At 36.8% G+C, this 12,611-nt stretch overlaps 1 protein-coding gene and 1 long non-coding RNA gene across 3 annotated transcripts in view; one reads left to right on the forward strand and one right to left on the reverse strand.

Annotated features, from left to right (window-relative positions):
• Window positions 1-12,611, reverse strand: part of LOC136026980 (uncharacterized) — a 306,126-nt gene that overhangs the window by 290,510 nt on the left and 3,005 nt on the right. The window lies entirely within an intron of this gene.
• The window catches only part of LOC136026976 (uncharacterized), a 266,593-nt gene that overhangs the window by 214,522 nt on the left and 39,460 nt on the right, over window positions 1-12,611 (forward strand). For both annotated transcript variants that reach the window (XM_065703847.1, XM_065703848.1), the window contains exon 3: window positions 6,969-7,180. In XM_065703847.1, the coding sequence (XP_065559919.1) occupies window positions 6,969-7,180 (212 nt within the window). The remainder of the gene's footprint in view (window positions 1-6,968; window positions 7,181-12,611) is intronic.

Here is a 12,611-nt window from a genome sequence, read left to right on the forward strand (position 1 = left end):
CACTGCAAGAAAACTATGCTTTGTGAACTGAGATAAATTCTCCAAAGCTACATTAGTTATCTCTATAAGATCTTCGACAGATTCCCCAATCACTGTAAGCGCTATGTCATCTGCGAATGATGTAACTATGTCACCAGGAATGTAAAAACGCATTGTATCCACGTAAATAGGAAACAGTAAAGGTCCTAATACCGAACCTTGGGGCACTCCACAATTCACATTGAAGGGTTTCCCTACCACATCATCAATCATAACTTTGATGGACCTACCATGCAAGTGAGACCTAAACCAATCCAAACACTTCTCACGGACTCCCAAACAGGCTAGCCTACTTAATAAAAGATTAAAATCAACGGTATCAAATGCTTTCTTAAAATCTATGAACACAGTAAGAGGGATAAGATTCCTTTCTAGGGCATATTAACGCACTCCATTAGATGGTATGCTGCATGAACAGTTGAATGTTTAGTTCTGAAACCGAACTGTGACTCACTTAATATTCCGAGCTTGTCTAAATAGTCATACAGCTGCCGATGTACTGTTTTCTCGTATAATTTTGACAATAGTGGTAACAAGCTTATAGGTCGATAGTTCGACATATCTTGCTTATTGCCTGATTTAACAGTGGTAGGACCTTTGCTTGCTTAAGCACTTCAGGGAATTGGCCGACTTCAAGTGACAGGTTAACGAGGTAGAGAAGACATGGCAGTAGATACACTGAAACTACTTTGAATGCTTTCAGATTTCAAACCGTCAATACCAGCAGCATTTGACTTTAAATTCTTCACAATTTTTGTTAATTCTTCAATTGACGCTTTTTCAAATTGAAATTTATGGTGTTCACATAGATTATCTTCAAAGAGCGTGTCACTTTTCGCTGGGTCTCTGTGAGAAGTGTCTTCCCTGATTCTACATCCAATCCCAGAGAAGAATTTACCAAACTCGTCAGAAATCTGCTGCTTATCAGTGACTGTAACACCCTCGACAGTGATAGGATTTATGAGGCCACAATGTTTACCTGTGCCTTTAATCACGCCGTTAATGGTCTGCCAAGTGCCCCGCATATCACCTTTTTGTTCATTAAATTTTTCGATGTAATATTTTTTTTTTGAACGTCTTAACTTATTCACTAAATTTCGTTGACGAATGTATTCATTTTTACTTTCTTCAGATGAGTCATTTAAACTTTTAAAGAAGCAAGCGTTACGAGCATTTAAAGCTTCAACAACTTCATCAACTTAAAGTTTTCGGGGGATATCTCGTTCTTTTTTCCTAGTAAGTTTCAAGGGACAAGCAGACTCAAATATCGGAGTAATCATCCCAAGAAAGTTGTCGAGGGCACGCGAGAGATCCGGTTCTCATGTAAATTTGCCGGCCGAAGATCTCTTATAAGTTTACGCCTCGACTTTTCGTAAGTCGGGCTCCGCTGCTTTATCGTACATGAAAGAGGAAGATGATCAGATCCTGGGAGGATCATGATATCACAATAAGAATCAGGAACTAAATTTGAAGGGAGAAACACATTATCAATAAGAGTAGCAGAATGTTAAGTTATTCTAGAAGGAAGGCGATTCATTGGGAAATAACCATGCGAAAACATCAAGCTGAAAAACTCAAAATTATAGCTATTCAAACATAACAAATCAAAATTAAAATCACTCATGATTATGCATTCATTTTTTACAGACAGAAGTTTACATAAATAATCATCAAATAAATCAAGGAACTCAACCGAGGGAGTGCTAGGTGGTTTATAAACCAAACAAATTACTATCTTTTTATTCTCATCAAATACAATTTCCACAGAAAAAATTTCCACTTTCCCTTCAATCCAAAGGCATAAATCATCACTTTCTTTAAATTTTATTCCATTTTTCAACAAAAAAGAGAAACCTCCTTGTCTCATCCGATTTCTAACCTTCGAAATCATTTGGTAACCTGGAAAAATGTAAGTCGAGAGACAGCTGTCCATACATAAAAACGTTTCACGTTTTATACAGAAAAAATGAAACGTGTAAAAACGTTTCAAAAATACCTAATACATCAATGCTACTATTCATAGCAGACAAAAAAATTTTCAATATCCTCAGACGATGACGTAACATGGCAATTCCATTCAGACACACGAAAACTCTTATTTTCTTTCCGTATTGGAAATTCAAATGATACATACTGACTTTTTCTTACTGGCTCAGGGCATTTTACAACACTATCTTGAGCAATTTTACACTCTAAAATTTCATTAAAATCTAAAGCATTATTTTCTAATTCATCCAATCGATCCTTCAGGTGTAACGGCAAAACTAATTATCAAGAAATAAGAACAATATAAACTGTACTGATTCCTATTGAAAAAAAAAAATCTAAGCGACATCTTGCAACGACCATAGGCGACGGGGGAAAGCTTCACTCGCAATACGTATATAAATTCGACCTTGATCAGACCACACTTGTTTATTGCCGTATTTTTCACATGCTAGGTCCACAGTAAGGAGTGACATTAAAATTTGAAACGAACAGAAACTATTCCATATATGACAGGATTTTTCCTCCTGACAGGAGGGAATATATGACAGGAAAAAAGGATTTTCCCTCCTCAACGCCTCACTATATACGCTAAAGTTTGACTCTTTGTCATAAGTCTACTTTTTAAAACAATTTAAAACTTTAGCGTAAAGAGTGAGGTGTTCATATACGGAACAATTTCCGTTCGTTTTAAGCTTTAATGTTGCTCCTTATTTGAAGCTAAAAAACTTTTTTGTTGTATTTAATTTCTGAAGGTTTTAGAATTAAGGCATGTTTTGATTTTGGCTCACCACCCATGAATAAATAAAATGGAATTTCAATATTAATTTTTTTTTTGCTAAATAACTTTCTCATAATTTTGATCAGACGATTTTGATAAAAAAAATGGGTGGGGGAGGAGGCTTAGTTGCCTTCCAATTTGTGGCTACTTAAAAATACAACTATATTTTTTTGCGAACGTTTTTGTTAGTAATAAACATACGTCCCTTACGAATTAACTTACGTAAGGAACTTCTATATTGTGTATTTTTAATACGTATATGAGGGGGTTCATCCCCCTTGTCAATACCTTGACCTTTACACTAAAGGTTGAATTTTGTCCCAAACCTTTAAGAATGACCCCTGAATCACAAAGGCCGTAGAATAAATAGTTGAAACTACATAAAATACTTTAGCGTAAAGACCAAGGTATTGTGGAGACGAACCCCATTATATACGTAATAGTTTATCTTTGTTTTAAGTTTTAATGCTTCTTATTACTTGCAGTTGAAAAAATATTTATTTTCTTATTTTTTTAAATAATGCTAGAAAATCCTGGGCCTTCTTCATAGAAATTCTGTTCCCTCATGAGAAAACTCCTCCGTGGAAAGATCGTCCCACGTAAGCCGCCCAAACCACCCTTACCCCAACTTGAAAAGGTCCCCCTGAAAAGGTCTGTACACTTAATAATAACCATTACTATATGTGAACAATGGTCAAAATTTGTAACTTGAAGCCTCTCCCCAGGGACAGGGAAAATTTTGAGACAGTGATTTTGAGGAAATGTTTGCGTGGGAGGGGGCTTAGGTGCCCTCCAATTTTTTGTCTCTTAAAAAGGGCACTAGTACTTTTAATTTCTGTTAGAATGAGCTCTGTCACCACATTCTAGGACCTCTGGGTCAATACAATCACTCCTGAAAAAAAAAATTAAACACGCATGCGTGATATGTCTTCTTGCAAAAACACAAAATTCTACATTTTTGTAGATATGAGCTTGAAACTTGTAGAGTTTTCTGATAAGCTGAATCTGATGGTGCGATTTTCGTGCCATCCTGACTTTTAGAGGGTGTTTCCCCCTATTATCTAAAATAAGACAAATTTTCTCAGGCTCACAACTTTTGATGGGTAAGACTAAACTTGATGAAAATTATATATTTAAAATTAGTGTTAAGTCGCAATTCTTTTATGTAACTATTGGTGTCAAAGTTCCGTTTTTTAGAGTTTCGGTTTGTATTGAACCGGGTTGCTTCTTACTACAGTTCGTTACCACGAACTGTTTCATACAACGTAGGTAGTGGCTCCCTCAAGCATTTTGACTCTGGAAAAGGGCGCTAGAACATCTGATTTCCAACTCAATGAGCCCTCTTTGAAGTTTATATGACCATCCTTTCCATAAAAGCCTTATATGCCCTCGGAGAATAACTTACAACCCTTGTGCTGAGGTCTGTGGGAGGGATTTTGATGTGTGAAGTTTGATTTGGTGTGTTCTTGGAATTGATGGGCGTAGGAAATACGCTGACAATAGATTTTTCAAAACATTTTCGCTAGAAAGGATTTCCCGAATATTAATAATAGAATGGTTGGCTGGTCCAGATGTCCAAGGCACAGTTCCATTGAGGAGGAGCCCCTTTTGAATCCTAACACGGACTTAAAATATTTGAATATAGAGGTTCCCAGCAAAATGTTTTGAAAAAAAAGTATCTTAAAGCTATATGTATCACCCAAGTTTGCACCGTCATTACGAAACACACCATGTGTGCTCCCTCCACTATTACAGTTGGGGCTTCCCTATGGGACCTGAAGAAACAAGTCACGTCAGAATGCATCAGACTTAGCACCAGTAAAAATTCTTCTATTACATAACAAACAGAGAAATCTTGAGACTTCTTGAAAAACATCTTGTTTGTGAAATTGGTTGCTATCCCCTTCCCCCTCTTTGTGGTTAGGCTAGGGCCCTGGTTTAATTGGATGCTAGGTCCCAGTGCAATTAGATTTTATAGCCCTGGTGGTTAGGCTAGGGGGCCGATGAAATTGGATTCTAGGGGGCCCCCAACGAAATTGGATGCGGGGGATCCCCGAGTAGTCAGGAATTGGCCCTGGTGAAATCGAATGGTAAGGCTTTCTGGTGGAATTGGAAGCTAGGAACCTGGTGGAATTTCTCGCTCGGGGTCCGTTGTCTTTTAGGTTACCCACTAGCTAGCCCCTGAAGGTTTTTTTCTGGCCTTTGTTGGTTTTCAAAGACTCTCTGTTATGTAAAACGCAAAAGTTAACATTCCCCATGACGTAACAGACAACTGCATATCCTATAAAACATTTCGTTTGATGTAACAGACACCTGTATCTTGTAAAGTTAAAAAAATGTTTTGGGACTGGTGTTTGAAGGATTAGGGCACTTCTGGAATCCACAATTCTGTCACTACTAATATGTTGTTGGCAGAAAACCATAAATTGATTGACTATATTAGAATTTTAAATCGACAGTTGTATAGACTAGGTTTGTCAATCAGAGCTTGAAATTTTAACTCTATATTTCTCTCATACATTCTATGTGATAATATAATTTTTATTACTATCACCTAACTTTTTTGGGGATGTTACTCCTTTTTTTTCAAAAATTAGACGAGCTTACTCAGCTTTCTATCTTCCAACGGGTATCTTTAAACTCCAAGAAATATATATATTTTCAACCAGCATGAAAAGTAAATTTTTCTGATGCAAAAGGCAAGGACAGGCACTAAACCTTGTCTCGGCAGTTTCATGTCTGCTGCGTCTTTGCCTCTGTATGTCTCTCTCTCCCTTTCTCTGTCTCTCCATTTTTCCTTATCACTTTCCTCTCAATCACTGTCGCATATTTGCGCTTCCATCGCTGTCTTTCTCCTCTGTTTCTTTCTTTCTGCTCATCTCCATTTCCCTTTCGCCGCTCTCTCTTTCTTTCATTGTAGTTTAATCTGTTTGAAATAATTTATCTAAATAAGTGTAAAATCAGTTATCGTTAAGTATGCAAAGTGTGGTTTTTTGTTTTGTTTTTAAGTAATTTCTATTGGAATATAAGTACACAACGAAGATTATTCTAAAAAAGTAAATTTATCTTCAAAAAGTACAGACTTTTCTCCATTTAACAGCACAGTTGCCAAGTTTGTTGTGAACTATTTTCAAATTAACTGCTGTATAATAACTTGCCGGGTGTTCTGGTAAGCATGAATTTGCTTTCGTTTTTACATTTTTATCATCATTGTGCCGGTTGGCACTGAGGTGCAATGAGGTGTTGCCCGAGTTGGAGAAACTCATTGTAGTCACTCGGCGTAAGATCGGGACTTATATTTTGAGTGATCCAAAAGAGTCAAAACTGTCGAACGGGTCTGACCCCCAGTGTGAGGGCTTGTGTTGTTATGAAGAAGGACAATCTCCTTTGCCAGCATGCCAAGTTTTTTTTAGTTGACTTTATGAATTTTTTACAATTGTAAATTTCGTATTTATAATTGACAAAGTTGATATTTTATGATTTTTGATTAGGTATTAGACTAATTGTTAGTTTAAGTGCAGTAGATTAATCAGTACAGCGAAGCATGATTGTGAATATGGTGGGTCAATAAAACTCGTCTAGAATCGTTTTTTTTTTTGTTTTTTTTTAGGCTAAAGAAAAAATAGAAAAAGCATCCTGGAGCACAGAGAAGAAATTCTGGAAGTTCCATTCAATTACACCAACAACAAAAGCCAAGTTTTTTTTATTCTTTCTACGGAGCTTTTTTGAGGGTTGGGCAGTATTCTTCTTCATTGATAGTAGTTTTTTGTTGCACGAAGTCGAACAAAAAACACCTTGCCTATCCCAAAACACCGAAGCTATGATTTTGTGCTGCGAAAGAGTCTGTTCAAATTTCTAATTTCAGTCGCAACAGGTACAAAGATGACGACGACTTTAAAACAGCAGTGAAGTCTTGGCTATTGGAGACGGGAGCAAGATGAAGACTTTATTTTAAAATACGTTGAGAATTATAATAAGTGTTAGGAAAAACTTGGTAACTATGTAAAAAAATTGAATGTATTCTGGAAATACATTTACTTTATTGAAATGATCTTTCGCTGTGTACATATGTTCAAACGGAAAATACTTTAAAATACGCCTCATATGCTGAAACATTAGTAGTTTGACTGAGAACTGCTGAATGGAACTTAAAATATTTCAGGCGATTTGCTAGAGTTCAAAAGAGAAAACAGAAAGCATCCCTTCCGCCACTGGGCCGTTTATATTGGTCCAGTGACCGAAGTTGGACCGAATCGGACCGAAGTTGCTGATCCAGCAAATTTGAACCATGTACTAGTTCACATGCATGGACCAGACGACCCTCAATTTCAATTGATGAATTTCAATCAATCTGGACATCCTATTTCTTTTGGCGTGAGTATCCCTTTTTTTGGTAGCGTAAATTCATTTGAAAAATTCTGCTCAACCAAGTGAAAATGGTAATTTATGGAGTAGTTGGGAAACTTTTTGAGCATGTAAAGACCAATAAACCGATTGCTGGTTGACGCGAGGTTCTCTTAAACTAGGCTACTCAGTATTAATATATCAAAAAAAAAAATATTTTGTATCTTTTACGAGGACTAACCCTGGTCATATTTTTCGTTTGACTTTTTTATATGATTCAACAGCATAAATTCAGCAGCACCTTTATTAAAAATAATTCATGCGGGCTTGACGACCGGTTGTTACAAACAAAGCCCGAATATGCTTGACAAGCACGACCAGTACACAATTACTAAATTACACAACTAACCACTGAAATAAACACGAATAAATAAAAATAAAAGACAAATATTAATAATAATTATAGAATAATAAACTAACGAAAAGATGAAATAATAACAGAAAAAAGACCAAAATACTTAAATTGTCCTCTCTCGTAATCAAGTTTCATACTCACCAGCTGTCTGCAAGGAAACGCCTCTTTAACCAGTTTTTATGACACTTGGTATTAACCAAGTGACATATAGCGATCGGAAATTCTGTCGGTCTTTCTGTCTGTCGGTCCCGGTTTTGCTACTTTAGGCATTTCCAGTTAAGCTAGGACGATAAAATTTGGCAGGCGTATCTGGGACTGAACCAGATTAAATTAGAAATAGTTATGTTCCCGATTTGACCATCTGGAGGGGAGTGGGGGGGGGGGTTAATTCGGAAAATATAGAAAAATGAAGTATTTTTAACTTCCGAACGAGTGATGAGATCTTGATGAAATTTGACGTTTGGAATGATATCGTGTCTCAGAGCTTTAATTTTAAATCCCGAACAGACCCGATGACATTGGGGGGAGTTGGAGGGGGTGGAACATAAAATATTGGAAAACGCTTAGAGTGGAGGGATTGGGATGAAACTTGGCGGAAAAAATAAACAGAAGTCTTCGATACGTGATTGACATAACCGGAAAGGATCTACTCTGTTTGAGGGGTTGGAGGGGGAGGGTTAATTCTGAAAAACTAGACTGAAATAACTGGACAGGATCTTTTCTGTTTGGTGGAGTTGGGGTGGGGGGGGGGGGTTAATTCGGAAAATTAGAAAAAATGAGGTTTTTCTAACTTACGAACGGGTGATCCGATCTTAATGAAATTTGATATTTAGAAGGATCTTGTGCTTCAGGACTCTTACTTTAAATCCCAACCAGATCCAGTGACATTAGGGGGAGCAGGAGGGGGAAACCAGAATTCTTGGAAAACGTGAAAATCGAGGTATCTTACGAATGGGTCATCGGATCTTAATGAAACTTCATACATAGATTAATCTTATGTCTCAGATGCTCCATTTTCAATTTGAATTTGATTCAAGGACATAGAGGGTTGGAGGGGGGGGGAAACAAATCTTGGAAACCAGAAATCTTTGAAAACGCTTAGAGTAGAGAGATCGAGGTGAAAGTTGATGGGAAGAATAAGCACAAGTTATTGATACGTGATTGACATAATTGGAACGGATCCGTTGTCTTTGAGGGAACTGGGGGTTGCTAATTAGGGAAAATCTGAAAATCTAAGGTAATTTTAGCTTAAGTAAGAGTGACCAGATCTTAATGAAATTTGATATTTAGAAGGAACTCATGTTTCAGACCTCTTATTTCAAATCATGACCAGATCTTTTGACATTGGGGGGGGGGAGTTGAAGTGGAAACCTGAAATCTTGGAAAACGCTTATAAATGTCGTAGATACGTAATTGATGTAACCGGACTGGATCCGCGTCAGGCGCGAAACCATTCAAATTCTGAAACATACAAAAATTATTGAAAATCTCCAATTTCACCAACATTCAAAACCATAAGTTTCCTAAAAATCAACTCTTATTAAAACTCCTGTATTATATTTACCAATTAACCTTGCTGCTTTATTTTAAATTACTAGCCCAAATGATACATCCGCAATTCGTAGAAGGCTCAATCAAAGAGTAATATAAAAGAACTAAAATATGAGAAGATAAAAAAATTTTAAACGTCTTAAAATCCCAAGGCTATGAACCTCCTTACACGCAACCACATCAGTGCGTTTTCTCCAGCTGTGGTTTTGATTAAGAATGATCAGAACCTGATTAGGTTGAGCAGGAACCGCACCTCCTCGACCTGATTTAATAAAGAACCATTTATTGCTCTTTCACTGGGAAGATTAGAGTCCGATTAAACAGGATATGATTATTCTTTGCCACGTTAATGCCAAGTAAGCTAGGGCCTACAAAATCACTCAACCCTTGCAGAGCTCTGTTTGCTTTTTGGACCAATTCTTTCAAAGGCCAGAATATAATTTGCTCTTCACTGAAAAACTCTTTTTAAATGTTTTCACTGTTTTGACTTTAATAAATAAAGAAGTATTAAGACTTTAAGGAATAAATATCAGAATTTTATATTAAACTGCAAATCTATGTTTATTATTATTATTTTTTTATAGTAAAGTGCAAATTATGTTCTGGTCTTGAAAAGACATGGGGGTTGTCCGCCCTACTCTTTTTAATTCTTGCTCGTTTTGACCTTGACTAGGTTATCTTTTGTAATTACAGTTTGTTTTGCATTTCATTTACTTATTAACGGTAATTTGTGTGAGTCTTCTCTTGGAAGATAAGAAAAACTAGCTCGTAGAATTTGACAACTCTTTCGTCCGTAAAGACTTAAACAATAAAAAAAATTGTTGGTTCTCAAAGCCAACTATGCTTTCAAAGGAAATAAACATTCTTAAACATTTGTGACCTCATGTTTCTGTGTCGGCTGACGTCATGTTTTCGACTGACGAAATTACGAAATTACATTGGGACACAAATTCACAGTTGGGACATAGGGACACAACTACAATGGCGCGTAACTAATATAGCGCGTAACGACTTACGCGCGCGGGGGGGCTTGGGGCGGGGGGGTTGAAGCGCCCCCACCAACTAGGTGTTGGGGTGGCGCGAAGCGCCACCCCAACACCTAGCTAGTGAGATGCTTCACGCTCCCCCAAGCCCCCCCCCCCGTGCGCGTAAGTCGTTACGCGCCATTGTAGTTGTGTCCCTGTGTCCCACCTGTGAATATATATATATATATATATATATATATATATATATATATATATATATATATATATATATATATATATATATATATATATATATATATATAGATATATATTTATATATCTATATATATAAAAATAAGTTGTCTGTCTGTGGATCTGTGGATCAGGTGACGTCATGTTTCTGTGTCGGCTGACGTCATGTTTTCGACTGACGAAATTACGAAATTACATTGGGACACAAATGACGACCAGGACACCGGCACATAGGGAATATAAATGACGACCGGGACACTCAAAGAGAAAGCGACCGGGACACAAGGAATGTTCAATTAGCAATCACCATCAACAAAACACCGTCAACAAACCATCACAAATGACGACCGGGACACAGGGAGTATAAATGACGACCAGGACATAAGTAAAAAAAAAACAAAAAAAAGGTAAAAACTACAAAAAAACTAAAAAGAAAAAAACAAACTAAAAACTAATAAAAAAACTAAAAAAGCTAAAAAACTAAAAAAACTAAAAAATAAAAAAAACTAAAAAAGGAAACAAAAAGAAAAATAAAGGAGAAAAACAAAACTAAAAAAATAAAAATAAAAAAAACTAAAAAGAAAAAGAAAAAAAAACTAAAAAAACTAAAAAAATGTAAAAACCAAAAAAACTAAAAAGAAAAAAAGGGGAAAAATACAAAAATTTATTTCATCATTTACCATTCTAAAAACGAATGTATATACAGACTGGGACACCGGAATACAAATGACGACCGGGACACAGGGAATATAAATGACGACCGGAACACAGGACACAACTACAACGGGGGCGCCGGGGGGCACAGGGGGATATATAAATGACGATGGGGACACAGAGAATGTTCGATTAGCAATCACCATCAAGGGCAATCATTAGAATCATGAGGTATAACTAAAAAAAACTAAAAAAGGCAGAAAACTAAAACCTAAAAAAAAAGACCAATTCAAAAACGAATGTATATACAGACTGGGACACCGGGACACGAATGACGACCGGGACACCGGGACACAAGGAATATCAATGACGCCCGGGACCCTCAAAGAGAATTCACAGACTGGGACACCGGGACATAAATGACGACCGGAACACATGGAATATAAATGACGACTGGGACACTGGGGGGCACACGGGGATATATAAATGACGACGGTGACACAGCGAATCGTCGATTAGCAATCACCATCAACAAAGCTCAAGGGCAATCATTAGAATCATGAGGTATAGATCTGAATACGGATTGTTTTCCCATGGACCATTATATGTTGCATGTTCAAGAGTCGGTAAACCTGACAATCTATTTATATGCACAGACAATGCACAGACAGGTAGTCTATATATATATATGTTGCATGTAAATAGATTGTCAGGTTTACTGACTCTTGAATATGCAACATATATTGTCCATGGTAAAAACAATCCGTATTCAGATCTATACCTTATTATTCTAATGATGTTTCCCTGTGTCCCGGTCGTCATTTATATTCCCTGTGTCCCGGTCGTCATTTGTGTCCCAGTGTCCCACTTTGTAATTTCTCTTTGAGTATCTCGGTCGTCATTTATATTCCCTGTGTTACGGTCGTCATTTGTGTCCACGTGTCCCGGTCTGTAATTTCTATTCGAACAATCCCTGTGTCCCGGTTGTCATTTATATATCCCGCCTGTGCCCCCGGTGTCCCCGTTGTAGTTGTGTCCCTGTGTCCCGGTCGTCATTTATATTCCCTGTGTCCCGGTCGTGATTTGTGTCCGGATGTCCCAGTCTGTAATTTCTCTTTGAGGTTCCCGGTCGTCATTTATATTCCCTGTGTCCCGGTCGTCATTTGTGTCCCAGTGTCCCGGTATTTAATTTCATCAGTTGACAAACATGACGTCAGTCGACAAACAACTTCATGACGCATACAGCTCAATCCTTATAATGACGTCAGTCGACAATCATGACGTCAGTCGACACACAAACATGACGTCACTGGACACACACACATACAGACAACTTATATCTATATATATAAAAATAAGTTGTCTGTGGATCTGTGGATCGTGGATCAGGTGACGTCATGTTTGTCCGCATATGACGTCTGAATTATTTCACACTAATACAAAAGAAGAAAAAAACTAAAAAAGGTAAAAACTACAAAAAAAACTAAAAAGAAAAAAAAACTAAAAAAGCTAAAAAACTAAAAAAAAACTAAAAAAAGGTAAAAATCTAATAACTAAAAAAAAACTGAAAAAAATAAAAAAAGGCAAAAACTACAAAAAAAATAAAAACTAATAAAAAAACTAA

Source organism: Artemia franciscana, chromosome 5 (genome assembly GCF_032884065.1).
Source record: "Artemia franciscana chromosome 5, ASM3288406v1, whole genome shotgun sequence".
In the NCBI taxonomy this organism is placed as follows: domain Eukaryota; kingdom Metazoa; phylum Arthropoda; class Branchiopoda; order Anostraca; family Artemiidae; genus Artemia; species Artemia franciscana.